Genomic DNA, 20,168 nt, shown 5'->3' on the forward strand with positions numbered 1-20,168 from the left:
AGTAAGAGCTGTCCGACAGTGGAATGGACTCCCATGGAAGATGGCAGTCTCTCCTTCCTAAGAGGTTATTAAGCAGAGGCTGGATGGTCATCTGTCATGGATGCTTTAGTTGAGATTCCTGCATTGCATGGGGTTGAACTAGATGAGCATTGGGGTACCTTCTACAGTGCAATTCTATTATTATGTGTCCTCTGCACTGGTCTCCCTATGGGCAATGAGAGCAGAAGGTAGCAATCATTCCAGCTTGTTTTGTGGGAATAAATTACTGTTGAATTATTAGAAGTTGCACTTCAGGCCACCCCAGTCAAAACTTGGTTTCACCAAATTCATGGACATTTGTCACTGCCAAAAATAAAAGCCCAGCACATCTCTAAACCCTCCAGAAGTTTTTTAAAGGCTAAGGGACCTATCTTGATTGATAAACTGGTTTAGAGGGCATAAGAGAGCTTAAAAATGTTATCCATGTTTTAGAGACCATTTGTAACTTAAAAGGTGAAGTGAGAAAAACCAGAAAGCTAAGTAGTAAGGACTTTTCATAATTTCCCTTTTTGTGGTAGAATTAATATATGTCCATTCACATATTTAAACTTTGTTTTGCATGAGCGTGCCTAGCTGTCCTGGAAATATTACATATTGCACCAATACAAATTAGTTTCCACATTAAGTACTTCACATTAAGCAACATAATTAAGCAAAGAATTGCTAAGTAGTATAACTCCAGTAAATTTACATTATGGGTCTTTATATCCAAGTTGCTATAAAGCGGGGATAGGGAGCCTCTGGCCCAAGGGCCAATTGTGGCCCTCCAAGCCTCTGTCTAGCCCTTGTGACTTTCCCAACAGCACACCCCTTGCCCTTCAGCAGCCCTGCTTCACATCTTTCAGTTTTTGCTTGGCCCAGAACAGGCAATTAAACGGCCATGTCTGTGAGCACTTAAAAAAGGATGCTGTGATTACGGAGATCCAGCATGGGTTTCTCAAAAACAAGTCATGCCAGACGAACCTCATTTCTTTTTTGGTGTTTCAGGGGAATGCCGTGGACATAGTATATTTTGATTTCAGTAAGATTTTCCCCATGATATCATGGAGAAGTTAGTAATGGTTCCTCGTCATCCTGAAAAAAGTGACAAGTTGGTGCCACAGGATTCTGTCCTGGGCCTGTTGTTGTTCACCATCTTTATAAATGACTTGGCTTGGATGAAGGAATTGAGGGTATGCTCATTAATTTGCAGATGACACCAAACTGGGAGGGATAGCTAATGCTACAGAAGACAGAATCGGGATTAAAACTGACCTTAACAGATTAGAGAACTGGGCCCAAACAAACAAAATGAATTTCAATAGGGACAAATGTAATGTTATACACTTAGGCAAGAAGAACCAACTGCACAAATATAAGATGGGGGACACCAGGCTTGCCAGTAGTATATGCAAAAAGGATCTAGGGGTCTCAGTAGACCACAAGCTTAACATGAGTCAACCATCTGATGCAGCAGTAAAAAAAGCTAATGCTATTCTAGGCTACGCCAACAGAAGTTTAGTGTCTAAATCAAGGGAAGTAATAGCACCACTATTCTGTCTTGGTCAGATCACACCTGGAGTACTGTCTCCAGTTCTGGGCACCACCATTTAAGAAGGATAATGACAAGCTGGAATGAGTGCAGCAGAGGACAACCAAGATGATAAAGGGTCTGGAAACCAAGTCTTATGAGGAAAGGTTGGGGGAGTTGGGTATGTTTAGCATGGAAAAGAGGAGATATGAAGGCCATCTTCAAATATCTAAAGGGCTGTCACATGGAAGAAGGAACAAGCTTGTTTTCTCCTCCAGAGGATAGGACCAGAACCAATAGATTCATGTTACAACAAAGAAGATTCCAATTGAACATTAGGAATAACTTTCTGATGGTAAAAGCTGTTTAACAGTGGAATGGACTCCCTCAGGTGGTGCACTCTCCTTCATTGGAGGTTTCTTAGCACAAATTGGATGGCCATCAGTACTTTAGTTGAGATTCCTTAATTCAGGCTTCCTCAACCTTGGCCCTCCAGATGTTTTGAGACTACAATTCCCAGCATCCCTGACCACTGGTCCTACTATCTAGGGATGATGGGAGTTGTAGGCCAAAAACATGTGGAGAGCCAAGGTTGAGGAAGCCTGCCTTAACTGCAGGTGGCTGGACTAGATGACCCTCAGAGTCCCTTTCAACTCTACAATTCTACGATTTATATCTTAGTGTTTGAGCCACTAGATTGTGATGTACTGAATATATTTTACACACAAGATCACATTCGCTCGGGTTGCACATTAACGGTAATTTGAACAATTTCTTGGCACAAATGTACAAGCATTTAGACTCCTAGAGGAGAGATTGCTGGCACTTTGCTCTTGGTCTAGTCTTCTGCAGCTATGAGCTAAGCCATGGTTTAACTTAGTAAGTCATCTGACCCTGGGCTCATAGTTTGTCCCCTCCAGGCAAATCATAAGCTGTAAGCCAAACAAAACTCGGTTACAGCTCATGGTTTCTTGGGAATGAAAACAAACCACAAGCCTTGGTTCATACAACATGCTCCAGGACTGAAGAAGCAAAGGAGCCACAATCTCCATTTGGACCAACCCATGGTTTGGCTTAGGTGTTATGTATAAACTGGATCACAAATTTAAAGCAGAAGCTTGGCTTTTGTGTATGTATGTACACACACACACTTCTAAAGGCCTGGTTATTTTCTTATGTTTACAGCCTTAGTAATTTTTAAGAATGTATATATTCACTGGAAAAGGTAGAGGGAGTCTCTCTTTTTTTTTTGTAAAATAAGATTTTTAAAAAATCAAACTTAGCTGTATTTTACAGAGGATGACAAAGTAATGTATTACGACCATGATGATAGCCCAGTAATTATAAATACAGAGTGTGCAATATAAAAGGAAATAAGCACTTTTGATTTATAACATCCAGGTTTTACTTCAAAATGTTTTGTCAGGTTCATATTACAGAATTGTTTTAGTATGAAAATGGAAGTGTTAAAATATTATAATGAGCTGGCATCATTCCATCTGAGCAAAAGTGTTGCTTTTGTGCTCAGGATAAAGCCTGTTGCTATTATTTATTTAAAATAAAGCCTGTTCTGTCAACTTGCCAGCCTGTTTGTGACAGTCATTTTTTCAAAAAAAAAAGACAGATGCCCAAGCATAAGCTTATCAATCAAACTGAGTTACCCATACTGAATTGCCTACACACTCCAAATAACCCATTTCATTATTATACTGTGAAACACCACCACTGCATCAGAGAGTTGTCATAAACTTCCATAGTTATTTTACTGAGTGGAATCTCGCCTGCAAAGAATTTATTATTGTCCACATATATGTGTGCAAGGCTGAAGTGCAAAACACTGTTTAAATATTATAAAATCAGCTGCTTCCATCTCACGACAAGCACAAACTTTTTCATCTTTATATATAATATAATGCAATGGGAATTTGCTTACAGATGACTTTGTGAATTCCATTTTATAGCAGTGGCACCTAAGCTAATTCTCAGAAATATAACCACATTCACTTGGAAGTTCTATTTTTTTAAAGTGTCACTACCTTTAAAGTAAATAAACTTAGATGGTGGGGGTGTCAGCTTTTGAATTACTCCAGCACACGGACTCTTAGAACACTGGTACCCTACATTCACCGGTACCCTACATTCACCCTAAGATTCACAGCAACCAAGAATTTTGGAGATCTATAGAGAGGACAGAAAGAGAAAAATTCAATTACAATTTATGGTGATGTGCTGAAGCCAAGGAGTCTGCATCTGGAAAAATCAAGCACTGAATGCTGATCTATGCTTGTTGAACTAAAGAACCTTAAAGGTTTCATCTGTTTTTCGCAGGTTAAAAATGACCAAACCAAAATCAGTTGGAAAGATCCGGTAATGAAAAAAGAAATATTAAATTAAAATTCAAAACAACAGAACCCGGAAGGCCATGTGTCACAGGATTGTTTCTATATATAAACAAAATCCAAGAGGTATTAAAGCTCCTAGCCTTCCGGCTAAAAATTAAGAGTGCAGAATAATAATTTGAATATAAATAAATGTTTGTGAAGCTCCTCATCAACATATTTACCCTTCACAGATTTTCATTATGTAAAAAGTCATTCAGGAAGACCAGTGGATTATAGTCCTCTAAATGCTTTCTCTCAATACGATTATGTTAGTCTTTTAATGCAGGCTGAGGTCTGAGTGGAATAGTAGGGCTACACGTGAGCAGTCAGCTGCAGTCTACAGTACAACTGGGATTACTGAAGAATGACTGCTTTCTAAATCTTTTGTGAAATTGTGCATGTGCCAAGTATCTGAATAACATTACAGCAAGGAATGAGAAGTCAGTCTATATGAAAGTATATTGCACAGATGAGATGACAAAACTTCATGTTATAATTCCACCAGGCATATTTTGCACAGCTAAGCACTGCATACAGGCCAGGAATCTTGGTTTAAAACAAACAATGGTAACTTAAATATGCCAGCTATGGTTTGATGCTGGCTCATTTTGAAACTAACCATTTTCTATTTTAATCTGGATGACAAGCCCAAACTTCAGTTAACTGAGTTTGTATACAATGCACAACTATGGCTAGTTTTGACTTCACTTTCGTTTACGTACAGAGAAGGGAGAAGGCTGTGAGGCTGTGTCTGAACTGGGCCTTACATTATTTTACTGCAGATTTGAAAGCAAAGCAGGTCTTTATGTAGACATTAATCTTTTTCTTACAAGTCATGTTGACAGAAGGATAATGAGAAATCAAATCAATCTCTATTTTCTTTATTTGGCAAAATCCATATCTGCTGCACGTAAACTCTGGGAAGCCTATATTTTTTCATGAATATTTCAATGTTTAAAAGTAGCTATTAAATCAGAGCCCATCATGTAACTTACTTATTTATTTCTTTTACAGTTGGCAAGGAAGATAACATTAGTACAAAAACCTTAAGAATGCAATGTGAATTTAAGAAGATTTTAAAATAATTTCTTGACAGAAATCAAATTCAGAGAACAGTCCAGACTCTAAAAAAAGGACTACTTGTAATTAGGGTGCAGATTAGACTTTAGAACAAAGACTAGGTATATAATAGTTTCTAAAGCTCCAGTTCTAATGTACAGTGGTGCCTCGCAAGACGAATGCCTCGCAAGACGAAAAACTCGCTAGACGAAAGGGTTTTTCGGTTTTGCATTGCTTCGCTAGATGAATTTCCCTATGCGCTTGCTTCGCAAGACGAAAACGTCTTGCGCTTTTTTCTTAAAGCCGCTTGAAGAGGCGCAGTTGCAATGGACCGTGCTTCGCAAGACGAAAAGACTCGCGGAACGAATTCTTTTCGTCTTGCGAGGCACCACTGTACTCAGTTAAAGGGGGGGGGAACAATTTCACTTAGCTACTTCATAGCAGTTAAATGTTCACTAGCACTTTTCTGGAAAAGATGGGAAATTAAATTACAGGAAATATAGTAACAGGTAAGTCCTTTGTATTAAGAATGGTTTTTATCCTTTAAGGACATTAAAAAAACTTTACCTCAAAAATTAAAATATCTGCAAATATATAAGTCATTTACAGTATAATATTAGGTTATATCTAATGCTAGTTATACCAAGAATAGACCCAATTAATACACATGACTAATTTCAATGGGTCTACTCTGCATAATACCTAGCTGGGTACAGCCCATAGTCAGCTGGTTACCAAAAAAAAAACCAATTACATAACTTGATAACCATTAAGAACTGGTACCTGAATTTGCTTGTTTTTCCCTTGTCATGTCTATTGGACTACAGGCCTATGGATAAGGACCGTGTTATTTGTAATTTATATACAGCACCTAGAACATTTCAGGCATTCCATGAATGAAAAAAAAAATAGCAATAATAATATTGCAATAAAGGAATACCAAATAATTCTCTACATTGTGGGTTGTATCCAATGTGGTCCTAAGTTAAAGTCCCTTGATACTGGAAGTACTGGTTCCACTGGCAACATGTTTTGTATTGTTTCACAACAAAATGCAGAAGCAGATTGCTGGTAACTTTGCTGCACAACCCCATGAGTTGTGCAATGCGTTTCCTCTACAACTGTTGCGAACTGGATTCTTCTGCTGTGTAACATTAACATTCCAAAAAAGTGAAAGGGCAAACAAGAGAATGTTGGATACAGCCCCATATCTATCATATTTAAACAGGGCAATTTTATACTTGACTATTCACAAGTCAGCTCTACTGAGTTCACTGAACCTTACTAAAGAGTACAGTGGTACCTCGTGTTACATACGCTTCAGGTTACATACGCTTCGGGTTACAGACTCCACTAACCCAGAAATAGTACCTCGGGCTAAGAACTTTGCTTCAGGATGAGAACAGAAATCATGTTCCGACGGCACGGCAGCAGCAGGAGGCCTCATTAGCTAAAGTGGTGCTTCAGGTTAAGAACAGTTTCAGGTTAAGAACGGACCTCTGGAACGAATTAAGTACTTAACCCGACGTACCACTGTACTACAGACAGGAAATGATGAGAAATATTAAGAAAAAAATTAATGATAAACAGTTTGTATAGCATATAAGAGAAAGAGTGAGCAGATGTCCAGTCTTGCGTGCGTGTCTGATTATAGTTATGCTGGTGTTTCGTCCCAGTTTCCCCCCCAAACATAATCAGCCAGCTGGCTGACCTCTGCTACTCTGCCAAGCTAGCACCAGAATGAACTTGCAGCCAAGCAGTTTGGTAGGCCGCAAGAGCAGTTTACAGTTTTTCAGCATTCTTTTTTTATTTCTCAAGCGATTTCTATACCACCATCCCCCCCAAAAAAAAAAATCACACAGTGATTTATGAAAATAAGGTAATCTAAAAACACAAGAAACAGAAACATTAAAGCAATAATCCTAAATTACACAATTAACCACATAATAAAAGCTTCCATCAGCTTCTAAAAGTCTGAAAAAATGTGAGTTTCTACATGGCATCTAAAAGAACATAAGGTTGGAGAAACACACATTTCAGTCAAGAGGTCATTCAACTGATGTAGAATCACCAGTGAAAGGGCCCTTCCATGGGCCTCCACACAAACACACTTCATTTAATGCAGGGACCACCAGGTGAGCCTTTTCTGCTGATCCTAATGCATAGGCAGGCTGATATGAGAGAAGGCATTATCTCAGATATTTATGAACATGAATTAGTAAGCAATGAGAAGGGTTTCAGAGTTTACACTCTGTACAAACTGGCATGGTCCAACTCAACAGTAAAAAAAGAAAAAACGTTGGTCCATTAGCCCCTACTACTGACAAAACATAGCAAATGCATTCTCCATTTCTCTGAGCTACCTAGTTCCCATGGAAGGGAAGGGAAGTACTGTACAAAGTGTGGAGGTGCAATTTTGGTATTCTGCTTCCTGGCTTAATTGAAAGACAAATTAAAGGACACCAGTCATGGAGAAGCTACTGACTGCATCTCCTAGGCCACTACTTTCAGGATAACAGAGATTCTAGGGAAGTGGAAAGATAATCTTTTGGATTTTGACACAGACTTGATTTCTCCTTGGCCATGGTGGTCACTCTGCGGTCATGATCTCACTCCTTCCTCATCTAAGATCACTCCCCCCAGTTGCTCTTTGCTACTGAGGATGTCACATCCACTGGCTGCAATCTCACTATCAGCCCCCTCTCCCAGACTGTCACAGTCCCATCCAAAGGCTGCAATTGCTTTAAAAAAACAACAACAACAACAACAAGGCCAGGATAGAGAATCCCAAATGCATTGTGTATTCTGGATCTTCTTAGATGCATCTGTTGGCCTGCAGCCAAAAGCTCTTTATGCTGCACTTCTGTGCAGTTAGCCACACTTAAGACCATTGATTTCAATGAGCTTAGAGGGTGAGATCAGGGAGCAGTGTACAATAATTTCAACTGCTACATTGACTGAATCAGGGGCCAGCAAACTTTTTAAGCATGGGGCTGGTCCACTGTCCCTCAGACCTTTGGGGGGGGGTAGACTAGATTTTGAAGAAGAAGAAAAAAGAGCGAATTCCTATGCCCCACAAATAACCCAGAGATGCATTTTAAATAAAAGGACACATTCTACTTATGTAAAAAAATGCTGATTCCTGGACTGTCTGCAGGCTGGATTTAGAAGGAGATTGGGCCGGATCCAGCCCCCGGGCCTTAGTTTGCCTACCCATAGATTGGGTGGTAAAATTTCAAAGCTCTTACAGTAGCATCAAAATGTAGATATGATATTAATAATGTATAAATATACAAACGTATGTTTAGAATCATGGGATGTGTGTGCACTTCAGGAAGCAGGCTGAGGCTCAATCACTACAGGCACACCACATGCTGCCTATACTTGGACAGCTTGTCTGTAGATTCCCAGGATTCCCTAGAACAGTGGTGCCCAACTGGTGGGCCATGTACCCCAGAGGTCCGCATAACCCACCAGGGGGTCCATGGTACCATTCACATAACAAAAACCACTGAGATATAAAAAAAATTCAGAAGTAGGGGGTGCATGGCTTGGCTTTTGAAAAACAGTACTTAGCATACAGATGTATACCCATGTAACTCCAAACAAATGTTAAACCAAACCAAGGCTCATAATTAAACAACAACCCATAGCTTAAGATTTTGGTTTGTTGGCAGTAAACAAATCATAGTAAAACTGATGGACATGGTTCACAGGTTCAATAAACCATGGTTTAACAACATATGTGAACCAGGCTACTGAGTCACCTTCCCAGTGGACTATAGACAGCACTATAGAAAGGTCACTTGCCAAGGAAGGAAGCAGGTAAGTCAGCACTTTCCAAGAGTCATTATATGTGTGCATGCAGTGCTCTGATTACGTGACACGTGCTGATCCCTCCTCTGCTGCATTGCAGTACTTGAGAAGAGAGTAAACACGAGTCAGGAGGAGCAGTGAACAAGCGGCAGAAAGCTACTGGAAGACAGTGTAGCATGTGCCATGTGGTATGCCTTGCATAAGTTAGCCTGCTGCCATCAGGTGTGGTAGCAGAGGATGCTGTCCCATCACTAGTACTGAAGTAAGCTTCTGTACATGGGATGCGGGTGGAGCATCCTCTTGTCTTTCGCCTCAGGAACCAAAAAATATTGGGTCAGTTCTGCAAAGCTACCATTTACTCATCACTGTGGATGTGCAGACCTTACCCCTTGGTAGTTGTACATTATAGACCCAAACACCTTATTCCATCTCTACTGTTTCACATTCTGAAATGAATCTTTCTTTCTTATTTATTTATTTATTTATTTATTTATTTATTTATTTTTGGGATAAAATGTTTAGATATTATATATCCCTCATGTGTGTATACATCTCAGACAGAAAATGTGTGTTTTATTCTATCAACAAGACTCCATTTGAAACAAGGTTTGTCAGAAGTGAGTCCCACAATGCTTTCTAAAACAATATACAATAAATCATTGGCTGCAAAAGTACCGAGTGGGATTTTTCAGACGAGTGAAAATGAATCTGAGTTTCTACAGGGTGCGTTTCAGTTTAATGCTGGAGACCACCCCTCCATCACACACCACAATTTGAAAATAAGGAGAATATTTGAGCTGCCTATTATTTTTAGCCCACCCTTTCACCAAGGATGTAAAGTCTATCTCTTGTGGCTGTAGTCTAGCTAAGAAAAAGTGATTGGCTTAGGGTTACCTAATGAACTTCATGATTCAGCAGGTATTTGAACCAAGATATCCCAGGTAATTATATATATTTATATATACTTTTAAAGAAATTTACCTTTCCCCTAAAGTTCTTAAGACAGTTGCATACACACCACCACTGTATCCTTACACCCACTCTGTGAGGTAGGTTATACTGATTGTGGGCAGATGAATACAGATTAGATCCCAAGTCCCTTCAATTGAAATGCAGGCTGCAATCTCAAACACACAGAGAGCGTAAGCCCCAATTTACTTCTGACTCTGACCTTGGCTGCTTCCTTTTCGCTAATGCATTTTACAATGGTTAACTGACACCTGTTTTTAACTCTCTGTGGGTTTTATTGTGCGGTTTTAAATTTTATTGCTGTAAGCAGCTTTGATATATTTTTAATGACGTAGTGGTGTATAAATATTTTTTAGAAATAAATAATTAAAAATGGGCGGCAGCAGCGTATCTGTTACACTCATTTGTTTTCTTTGTCCCTGCCTGTCATTGTGAACCTTGTGTACATTTGCTTTCACTTATCCCTTATACTTACCCTGCTCACGCCATCTCTCTTTTTTCCGCTTTCTCCTTCCTTTGTTGTTCTTGGACTTCAACCTTCCTTAATGTGGCCTCATACCTGTTGAGCGAAATATTTGTTTATTTATTACATTTTTATATACGGCTCTTCATCCGAGGATCGCAGGGCGGTTTACTGCATAAAAACACAAAATGTGGGACATAATAATTATAATGAAAATACCACACACCAACATATTTAGAAGGCCGAAGATCGTTCAACAGTCGAGGGCTGTTAAAATAACAATACTAATAATTTAAACAATACTAATAATCATTTCAAAAGCGAGACGCTGCTGTCGGGGGGCGGAGTTCCCTTTCCGAACACCGGCCTGGCAGCCCTGAGGAGACACCGCGCCTCAAAAGGCGAGGCCGCTGGGTGGCGGCGGCGGCAACAGGCCCGCCCTGAGGAGGCGGGAGAGGAGGAAACGTGAGGGCACCAGACTCACCCTTGCCACCGGCCCCGGAGGCCGAGGCGCGCAACATGAGCTGGCGGTTGCGGCACTGGCGGGAGGCGGCGACGCTGCTGCTGGCGGCAGGCGGGCAGGGCGCGTCTCCCCCTCGGCCCGCGGTAGCGGGCGCCTTCGACTACGAGCTGCTCCTGCTGCGGCGGAGCCCGCGGAGCGCCTTCCTGCCCAGCGCCCACGTCTTCCCGGGCGGCGTGGCGGACGCGGCCGACTTCTCGTCCGACTGGCTGCAGCTGCTGCCGGGCGGGCCGCGCTGCGGGCTGGGCTCGGTGCGGGGCGAGTGCCCGAGGGCGCCGCTCTTCGCCGCCGAGCGCCCGGAGCTGGGCTCGCCGCTGCCGGGAGACGTGGCCTTCCGCCTCTGCGCCATCCGCGAGGCCTTCGAGGAAGCCGGAGTCCTCTTGGTGCTGCCCGGCCCGGTCGCTGATGCCGCCGCCGCCACGGCCGCCGCCACGGGCCCGGCCCGCCTGCTGCCAGCCGAGCGCCTCCCGCCGTCCTCGGAGCTGGCTGAGTGGCGGCTGCGGGTGCAGCGGCAGCCCGGCAGCTTCTTGCAGCTGTGCCGCCACCTGAGCTGCGTGCCCAACATCTGGGCGCTGCGCGAGTGGAGCAACTGGCTGACCCCCGTGGGCCGCGCGGGGCGAGGCGGCCGCCGCTACGATACCGCCTTCTACCTCTGCTGCCTCGGGCAGGCGCCGCCGGTCGCCTCGCACGACGACGGGGAGGTGACGGCCTGCCAGGTGAGCGGGACGGGGACGAAGCCGGGGCCGCGGGAGAAAAGGCGCGCTCTCCTCACATGCTCGCTTCAGACATGAGGCGATTTTGGTCGTCGTCGTTATTATTGTTGCTATTATTATTATTATTGCTATTACTACTGCTACTACTACTACTGTACTACCAATGCTATTTTTCTAGAAAAAGAGGTGCTAGAACTCACCACGGACGCCTTCCCTTGTTCTCTTATAATGGCGGAGGCGCCCACCTGAGAGGTGCCAGAACTGAGTTCTGTGGCTGGGGGGGAAGCCCCGACTACTACTATTGTTGTTATTTATTATTATTGGGGGGGGGGGCAAGGCTCGCCATCTTCACATGCTCAATTCAGGCATGAGAAGTTTTATCATTTTTATTACTACTATTATTGTTATATTATTATTAGCCCAGTGAGGAGAAAAGGTGTGCTGTCCTCACATGCTTGCTTCTGACACCAGGCTGCTATTATTATTATGGAGGAGGGGGGTGTATGCTGTCCATTTGCTTCCAACATGAGGTGATTTTTTATTTTTATTATTAGTGTGGGGAAGCACACTGTCTTCAGGCTGGAGGCTTTGCATCTACACGAGGGAAACATTTACTTATTTACGTATTAGATTTATTATGTCGCTCCGCCACGGATGTCAAGACGCTGAACAGGATTCCCTCTTGATCCCCAGTGCCCATTTTATCCTCACAACAACCCTGTGAGGTCTGCTAGGCTAGGAGATGGTTACTAACCAGGGGCCACTAGCCAGGAGAGTGCCACTAAATTGAATGCCAGTTGCTGGAAGCCACAGGAGCGGAGAGTGCTCTTGTGCTCAGGCCCTGCTTTGGGGCTTCCCAATAGGGACAGCTCCCCAGCCGCTGTGAGATCGCTTTGGCCCGATCCAGCAGAGCTCCTCTAACATTAGGCAGATTAGGCTAAGGGATGCTTACTAGTCAGTGGCCACTAGCCAAGAGGGTGGCAGTTTGCCTCTGGATATCAGGTGTCAGGAAGTAAAGGGCTGTTGTGGTCATGTGTTGCTTCTTGTGGCTTTTTCATTGGCATCTGGTTGGCCTCTGCAGGGACAGAATCTTGGGGTCAGATAAGCCTCTGGCCTGATCCAGCAAAACTCTTTTTCTTGGGACTAGCCCAAGATCACTCAGCAAGCTTCATAGCTGGTGGGAAGCTTGAACCCAGATCTTCCCAATCCTGCTCTCTAAATAGCACCCTGCTGGCTCCCTGGCATCAGCATTCCCTTCTCTCGCCTCACATAAAATAGACATTCTCTTCCTTAGACTGCAAGTCTCAGCGTGCTTACCAGAATTCAAGGCCTGCATAGCACAATGGGATTTATGCTCGGTAAAACGGTGATGAACATGTTCACAGTCTGAGCCCAGAGACTGGCAACAAGTTATGGACAATGACCACACGTCGCTTGAAACTACACCCTTCTGGTGTGTCCCGTGTAGGACTGGCAGGATGCCAGGTTCAAGTCCTTGCTCAGCCCTGAAGCTCACTAGGTAACCTTGGGCCAATCCTTGCAGGTTTGGGGCAAATAGCAACTAGAGAAGGAATACTTTGTAGCAAGAAACTGTCAAGGAGCCTTGATCTGGATCAGGAGAACGTTTCAAATTTGGTCTACCGGGTCTTTATTTCTTTGTAATAGAAGCAACCGGTTTTAAGCATTTTTTAAAGAAGCACAAAAAATATGTTGTTTGGCTTTTGGCCTGACCAACCTCATAAGATTGTTGTGAGGGTAGTAATGGGGTGTGGAGACTGCTGCCTTGAGCTTTTTGGGAGAAAGATGAGATCAAGCTGGATAATCCATAGTGTAGCCTTTTGTAAAAACTCTGTGCCTAAATATCTTCTGACCTCTCCTTTGCTTTCCCATAGACCTGAAGGCACAGACATCACATTTATTTGAGCATTTGAAGTTGTTGCAAATTTATATTTTAGTGCAGAAACGATTCAGGTGATTCAGAATATTCCTTTCAATGGGAATTCACAAACTATGGAGATCAGCTTATTCTTCATTCTTTTTCAGTGGTCAACGCCCTCAGAAGCTGTTGAACTCTTTAAGTCCCAAGACATCTCAATAGCACCACCTCAATTTTATGAATTCTGCAGACTCTGCAATTTCACATCACTTCATGATCTGCATAAGTTTGCCTCTGAACGAGCCTTAGAAGGATGTGAGCGTTGGATGCCTGTTCTGATGATTGCTTCAGATGGCCATATGCAGATTTTACCAGGTAGATCAACATGGCATTTGGATTAGTTATTTTAACAATGATAAGTTTATTTTCATTCTTTGGGAAAAACAAGTACTTTCAAATTCCAGTGCATATTATTAGGATGGTGTTTTGAAGAAGAATTGATTTATTTACAATTTCCCAATAAGGGAGGTCTATTCTGAATTGTCTGGTATTGGCCACCAGTGTAATCTGTGGATCTTGTCTATTATTAGGCTTAATGCTTGCTTCTTGAATGATGTTATAAATATTTCTATGCAATTCTATGCATCTTTTCTCATAAGTTAGTCCTACTATATTCAGTAGGGTTTACTCCCAAATAAGTGTCCATAGGGTTGCAGCCTTACTGTGCAATCCTTTGCATGTCATTTAAGAAGTAACCCTAACTAAGTACAGTAAGGCTTCTTAATAAAGGACTTTAGGATTCCAGCAGTAATTAGTTATATGCCACAATTGTGAAACTAGTGTGGCTCCTTTCATTTAGTATCATCAGTGTACTGACCTTGACCTCTGTGTGAGGTCTGCTACTGACATAAGCATTCATTTTCTTTTTATATTTTGCCTTTTAAAAAGCAAGAAAACTCAGTTACAGGTTTAGCTACAACTTTTCATTACTCAGCAAAGCAGGCAAAAAAGAAAAGGGGGGGATTCAACCTTGAACCCTGCTTCTTCCCAGAGCTATAATAGTTGAGCTCCAGATTTTTAATATTTATATATGGCCTGTCTTCCATGGTGGAACTCATGGCAATGTAGACAGAGTTCCCAGGCAGTCTTCTATCTATGCCAGAGGTCAGCAACCTAAGGCCCATGGGCCAGTTCCGGCCCATGAGCTTCCTGGAACTGGCCCACAGCCGTTACGTAGATTGGCATGGGGATTCCGTGCTATTTTCTCACGGTGCCATTTTTTTTCTCGCTGCGGGGACCAACTTCCGAGTCGGGAGAGTGCCAGAAATAGTGTGTGTGCATGCGCACAGGCGCTCCTCCATCCCGGAAGTGCGCCAGAAATAGCTTGAGCACACACGCAGGTGTGCACGCTCCAGCTCACCGAGAAGTCTAGCAGGGAGTGGACCGGACCGGCCTCAAAAAATGTTGCTGACCCCTGATCTAGGCACTAATCAGATCCAGAGGTGCTTAGCTTCAGTAAAGTGGATGCCTCATGTGTATTTAGATTATGCCAACAAGATAAGCAGGTAAACAAAAAGACTGGATGAGGTAGAGTATCAGGAAAACCCAGAACTGCCTCTTTGCTTTACTGGGGAATATAAATGTATATTATTCCTCTCCAGTTTATAGCTGGCAAGCCCAAAAACAAATAACCTTGTCAGTTTTCTGTTTTTGGTTCAGCAGTGTTGTGACCATGCATGTAACCCTGTGTTCTGCAGATACTCTATCAAAGTTCCTTTTTGCATATACCGGTACTTCTTAGTCATACAGAACTGTGCAACTGCTCTATTCTAACTGCAATTCAGGCAAACCAGGATTTGGGTTTATTTGAACTAACTGTACTTAGAATAAACATAATTTCCCATTTTGGGACATAATAGGAAAATGTTTTCTTCAAAATCATGGCCAGAAGCACTAAATTTCTTTTCTTCATCCATAGAGAGGATAGAATAGCCCAAGGCTACTTATCCTTGTAATTGTAACTCTCAGTATAGTATTATGTCTGAACTGAGCATATTTGTATGTGCAGGCTAGGCCTTAAAGCTCTTGTTTCCCTATAAATTCATTGTTCATAATATATTCCTTGGCACAGATAGAACAAGACCCACTTTATTAGTTCATTGGAATACTTGATTACTTGCATTATTGTATGCCAAGAGAACCTTTATGAAAAATACTGTCACAAAACCAGTTTTGAATCTTATCAAGCCATCCAACAGCAAAATAGCTTAAAATCTCTAGAAGTACCTAAAATGAAGTTCACTGAAATACTGAATATTACATACAAATTTAAGTTATACATTATATTTTTTAGGTGATGAGCTATATCCAGAAGATCCTGATTTTACAGGAGAAAGAAAACCAATGTTGATGACAGATAAAAAGATTGAAGATCTGATGAAAGGCGCCAGTAGACTTCACCGGATAGTGACGCAAGACCATAATAATGTTAATATCTATGTGAATATCCAGCCCAAATATAAACACATCAATCCAATAACAATGGACTTTAAAAGGGGGGGAAATGCAGATTGCAATAGTAAATTATAATACTTTAAAAATAGTTTACATATTTTTATATCTACCAATGCAATGGCAGTTCCTGAATAAGCTGCCCCATCTTGCTAAGCAACATGTATTTCAAACGTAGCTGGAATTAATACATTCTTGTGCCACTTTATCTACATCAAGCCTTGTGTGAATGATTTAGGCTTTCGTTTGTGTACCACAGTAATTATTTCCCTGGCTAAAATTTTGTGCAAATGTGCCAATTCTGGGGTGGACATCTGTCTGCTAAGAACTTGACCTTAATCTACACATTTATGGATTTAAGGCACTGAAGAGGCAGTGGAGCAATAGTTACCCATGGCTACCAAAGACCATTTGTAAGTATTGGGATAAACTGGTCCTTTATCAATATAATTCAGTATCTTGAACTATTCTGCTTTTCTCATTAAAATGTGGAGACACTATGGATGTTTACTCAAAAGTGATGCTCCCTAATTAGCTGGGATTCAAAATGGCAGTTTAGGATTGCAGCTTTACATGAGCATAAGTTCTGTAAATTCAATCAATAATTATTATTTTTTAAATATCCAGAAGCTCTGCTTTTGGAAGGCACTTTTCTAGACACACTAAGTTGCTAGTGCTGTCTAACAGCAATATAATTAATTCCATTATATGGTTGGGTTTTCAGTTTTTATATTTCAGAATGTCAACTGATGTGCATTTAAATTAGCATTTAAAACGCCAAATTGTAATTTATTTTTAGAATTTGTTTTAAAAATAAATATTTATTTTTAGCAACATTGCTTTGGCTGTTTTCATCATTGCTAAGATATACTGAGCCATTACATATCTTGTTTTCTTTAAAATTAAGAAGAGACCCTATTAATAGTTTGTGTGTGTCAGGAGCTTTCTTATTTTCAGAAACATAAAGTTGAAAGTTGAAATTAAAGCCCTCCTATTACATTTCACGTGTGTCCAAACTGGAGCTTTTGAGCTGTGTCTGGCTCCTAACTAGTTTGAGGAATGAATAGAAAACTACTGAAAAAGTGTTCTCCATGTGTGCTGGTTACAAGGAATTAAGAAACTGAAACTCGATGTAATGTAAGGGGAGGAAGTAACACAGACCAAAAGAAATGTCTGTCTCTTTAGTTTTACGTTTTGGGTGTTGGAATAGCTAAGCAAAAGATAACAAACTGCAACCAAAGCAGTTTTACACAAATTGCCTTGCTTTGTCTCTGTTGTACAAAAGGTTTTAGAATGTGCACAGAAGATTTATTGAACCATCTATATGTAATGTTCCAACGCATCACTGTGTATATAGTTTTGTTTTTAGAGAAACTATTTACCAATGCTATTATATTAGCCGTATTTCAGGTTTGGTTTAAATATTTCACATCTGTTGTCAAGACCAGTTATCACAAATAATATCAGTCTGTGTCCAGCCAGCTCTTGCTCTCAGAATGTCTTCTAAAAAAAACCCCAAACTCTCAGATCTCTATACAGCTGACTCACAACATGCATGGGAGTTACATTCCAGAAATAGTACATAAAGTCATATTTGTGTATAGTCAGATCTAGGGGCGTAGCCAGGATTTTTGTTGGGGGGGGGGCAGAACTTCAGATTTGTATTGATTTTGATTGATTAAGGAGGGCAGTTGCCCCCCTGCTGCCCTTGGCTACACCCATGGTCAGATCAACTCCTTGTAACTTAGGACTTGCCCCCCAAGAAAGGCAGAGAGCTGCTCTGTGTGGGGACAGGGGTCTCCAAACATCTCAACACTGTTAGCAAACTACATCCCCCCCCATTTTTTTTTTTTTTTTTGTGGGGAGTCACATGCTTTAGATGTGCACTAAGTGCACCTTAAATGTATGATTGAAGAGGATCTGCATTAAGTTTATTTGGTGGCAGTGCAAGTTGTTCCCTCGCTTATACAGTACCTCTCTTAACAGGCTCTAAGTGGGGAGGCAAGAGGGAGGCAAAACCTTAAAGTATATTTTGTTTCTCCACCGTGCAGCCTGGAGGTTGTGCAGGCTGAGCAAAAGTGGACATGCCTGATGCTGGAGAATAACTCAAAGAAGATGGCCACATTAGTACAGTACCATACGTACATTTAAAGCACTTTGACCAGCCATTATTTCCTGCAAAGAATTCTGGGAAATGTACCTGATAAGGCTGCAGAGTATTGTTAGCAGGGATGGCTGATTCCATCCTTCTTATAATGAAGGAGTTGCTTGTTACCAAACAACTCCTTCATTATAAGAGGGATGGAATCCCTTTTAAATACAGTGGTACCTCGGGATGCGAACGGGATCCATTCCGGAGCCCCGTTCGCATCCTGAACAGAACGTAAAATGCGACTGCGCAGGTAGTGTGTGCATGTGGATGTCTGTATATAAATAGACATACACACACATTCATTTTTCCCTCGAATACAGTCTTAACAGGGGTGTTTTTTTAAAAAAAACAAACCACCAATTGGACAAAAATGTGTTCGTGTGCACACAGACATACACACGCACCCTTTCTCCGCTTGATTAGTTTGTTTTAAAAATGTTAATTGTTGAGATGGAAAGAGGATAAAGCCCCTACCAGAGAAGAATGGCAGATTAAGTTGATGGATTATGCCAAATTGGCAAAAATGACGGAAGAATCAGAAATCAGGAAGACCAAAAATTTTCATAAGGAATGAGGAAAATTTATAATTTATCTTAAAAATCATTGTAAACAGTTAAAACTGTTAGCAGGACTGGAATAGCACTTGCAGTTTAATGGTAAATTTTGGACATAATGGAGATGTATTTTATGTTAGATGTTGGATATGTGATTGTAAAACTCTGACCTGAAAACCAAATAAACATTTTTTTAATGTTAAATGTTCACACACAAAAATAAGGGTTTGGGGTTTGGGTTTTTTTAAAAAAACCGCGACAAAAACAAAACCGGCCGGCCGCCGCTAACACGTGCTCCGCCGCTGAGAAGCTGGGAGCCGTACTGAGCATGCGCGCGCGCGGCGGTTAAACAGCCGCCTCAGTTCTGGAGCACGCGGAAAGGAGAACGTAAGTTAACCGCCGCGGGGAGGAGACGGAGTAGGGGCGGGGTGAGACGAGGTGAGTTGAGGAGCGGGGCCCGAGGTTTGCATTTGAGGGCGCGGGGAGGTGCGAGCAGCCGCGGGACGAGCTATTGGCCGGCCCAGCTGAGCGGACTTCTCTTCTTCAGAGGTGGGGGCAGCTACCCCCCCCCCGCGCGTCGGGTGGCGGTTACGTATATTTTAATATACGGATACAGGTAGCTAGGCCACGTGATCAGTTTAGAACCATCGCAGGTGGCCACCTTCCTCCTCCCCCCCTTCCTTGTCACCCTAATTTAGCGTGACTTCCCCGCCTTTATTATTATTATTATTATTATTATTTAGCCCAGTGATGGCTGTTTTGGGACTACAACTCCCATCATTCCTAGCTAGCAGGACCAGTGGTCAGGGATGGTGAGAATTGTAGTCCCAAAACAGCTGGAGGGCCAAGTTTGGCCATCATTGATTTAGCCTAACTGCTTGCCACCACCACGCTTTATTATTATTTAGCCTGGCTTTTTACACCTGAGGGGCTTTTTTTTTTTTAAAGGACCTGCCTTATTCCCATGATTGCAAATTGCTACTAGTTGCTTCCTTCACAAATGTGACTGAAAGCAGCTTGCAACAACAAACAAACATGTCATTATTTATACCCCGCCCCAAAAGAGCTGTGATGGTGTGAATGGGCAGCCTGTACCCGGAGCCGTTATATGTGCAAGGCTGTTCTCCTAATCTCAGTAAAATTTATATTCAGTGATTTATTTTGAGGACTGTGACCAAAACAGCCGTATGTTCTATGGACAGTTTCCAGTCCTACTGCCCTTTTTCATTATTGTTTAAGATGGTTGCTGGGGGGGGGGAGGTTTAATTTATCAACTAGTCTGCTTCACGTTATCCCTCTATAATAATATTAGGAAGTGCTCATTGGGGTGTTAGCAGGCTTTTTCGATAGTTTTTCAAATATATGTGATTTCACAGATGTGTGCAGTGCTTTGTAATGTTACATAACCCCTGTGTAAAAGGGGGGTTGCCTCTATAGAGTGGGGGCCCCAGATGCATGTTTGGACTGAAGGCAGGTCCCAAATCAGACACAGTTGAAGAATACTGTCTTAAGTCGTAAAGAAGCTGACATCTACCAGCTCAGACTGTTCGTCCATCAAACACAATCTTCAGTACCTGTTCATTACATTTCCTTGTTGCGTTCAGA

General features: G+C 42.0%; 3 protein-coding genes across 5 annotated transcripts in view; 2 read left to right on the top strand and 1 right to left on the bottom strand.

Annotated features, from left to right (window-relative positions):
- The window catches only part of ANKRD27 (ankyrin repeat domain 27), an 80,143-nt gene extending 69,281 nt beyond the window's left edge, over positions 1-10,862 (bottom strand). The window contains exons 1-2 of the mRNA XM_082232876.1: positions 10,722-10,862; positions 10,250-10,333 (exon numbers count right to left, since the gene is read on the bottom strand). The gene's annotated coding sequence lies outside the window, so the exon portion shown is untranslated. The remainder of the gene's footprint in view (positions 1-10,249; positions 10,334-10,721) is intronic.
- Positions 10,757-16,691, top strand: NUDT19 (nudix hydrolase 19; the record flags this gene model as incomplete). The annotated part of the gene is made up of 3 exons (XM_082232992.1): positions 10,757-11,473; positions 13,514-13,721; positions 15,700-16,691. The coding sequence occupies 3 exons, from the start codon at positions 10,757-10,759 to the stop codon at positions 15,933-15,935; spliced, it is 1,161 nt and encodes a 386-aa protein (XP_082089118.1). The 3' UTR covers positions 15,936-16,691.
- Positions 16,692-18,874: 2,183 nt separating this feature from the next.
- TDRD12 (tudor domain containing 12) overlaps positions 18,875-20,168 on the top strand; it is a 41,161-nt gene continuing 39,867 nt past the window's right edge. For 2 of the 3 annotated variants that reach the window (XM_082232855.1, XM_082232858.1), the window contains exon 1: positions 18,907-19,005. The gene's annotated coding sequence lies outside the window, so the exon portion shown is untranslated. Of the gene's footprint in view, positions 19,006-20,168 lie in introns of all 3 variants that reach the window. The other variant, XM_082232856.1, reaches the window with a different exon arrangement.

The sequence above is a fragment of the Podarcis vaucheri genome, assembly GCF_965113315.1.
Source record: "Podarcis vaucheri genome assembly, chromosome: 7".
Classification (NCBI taxonomy): domain Eukaryota; kingdom Metazoa; phylum Chordata; class Lepidosauria; order Squamata; family Lacertidae; genus Podarcis; species Podarcis vaucheri.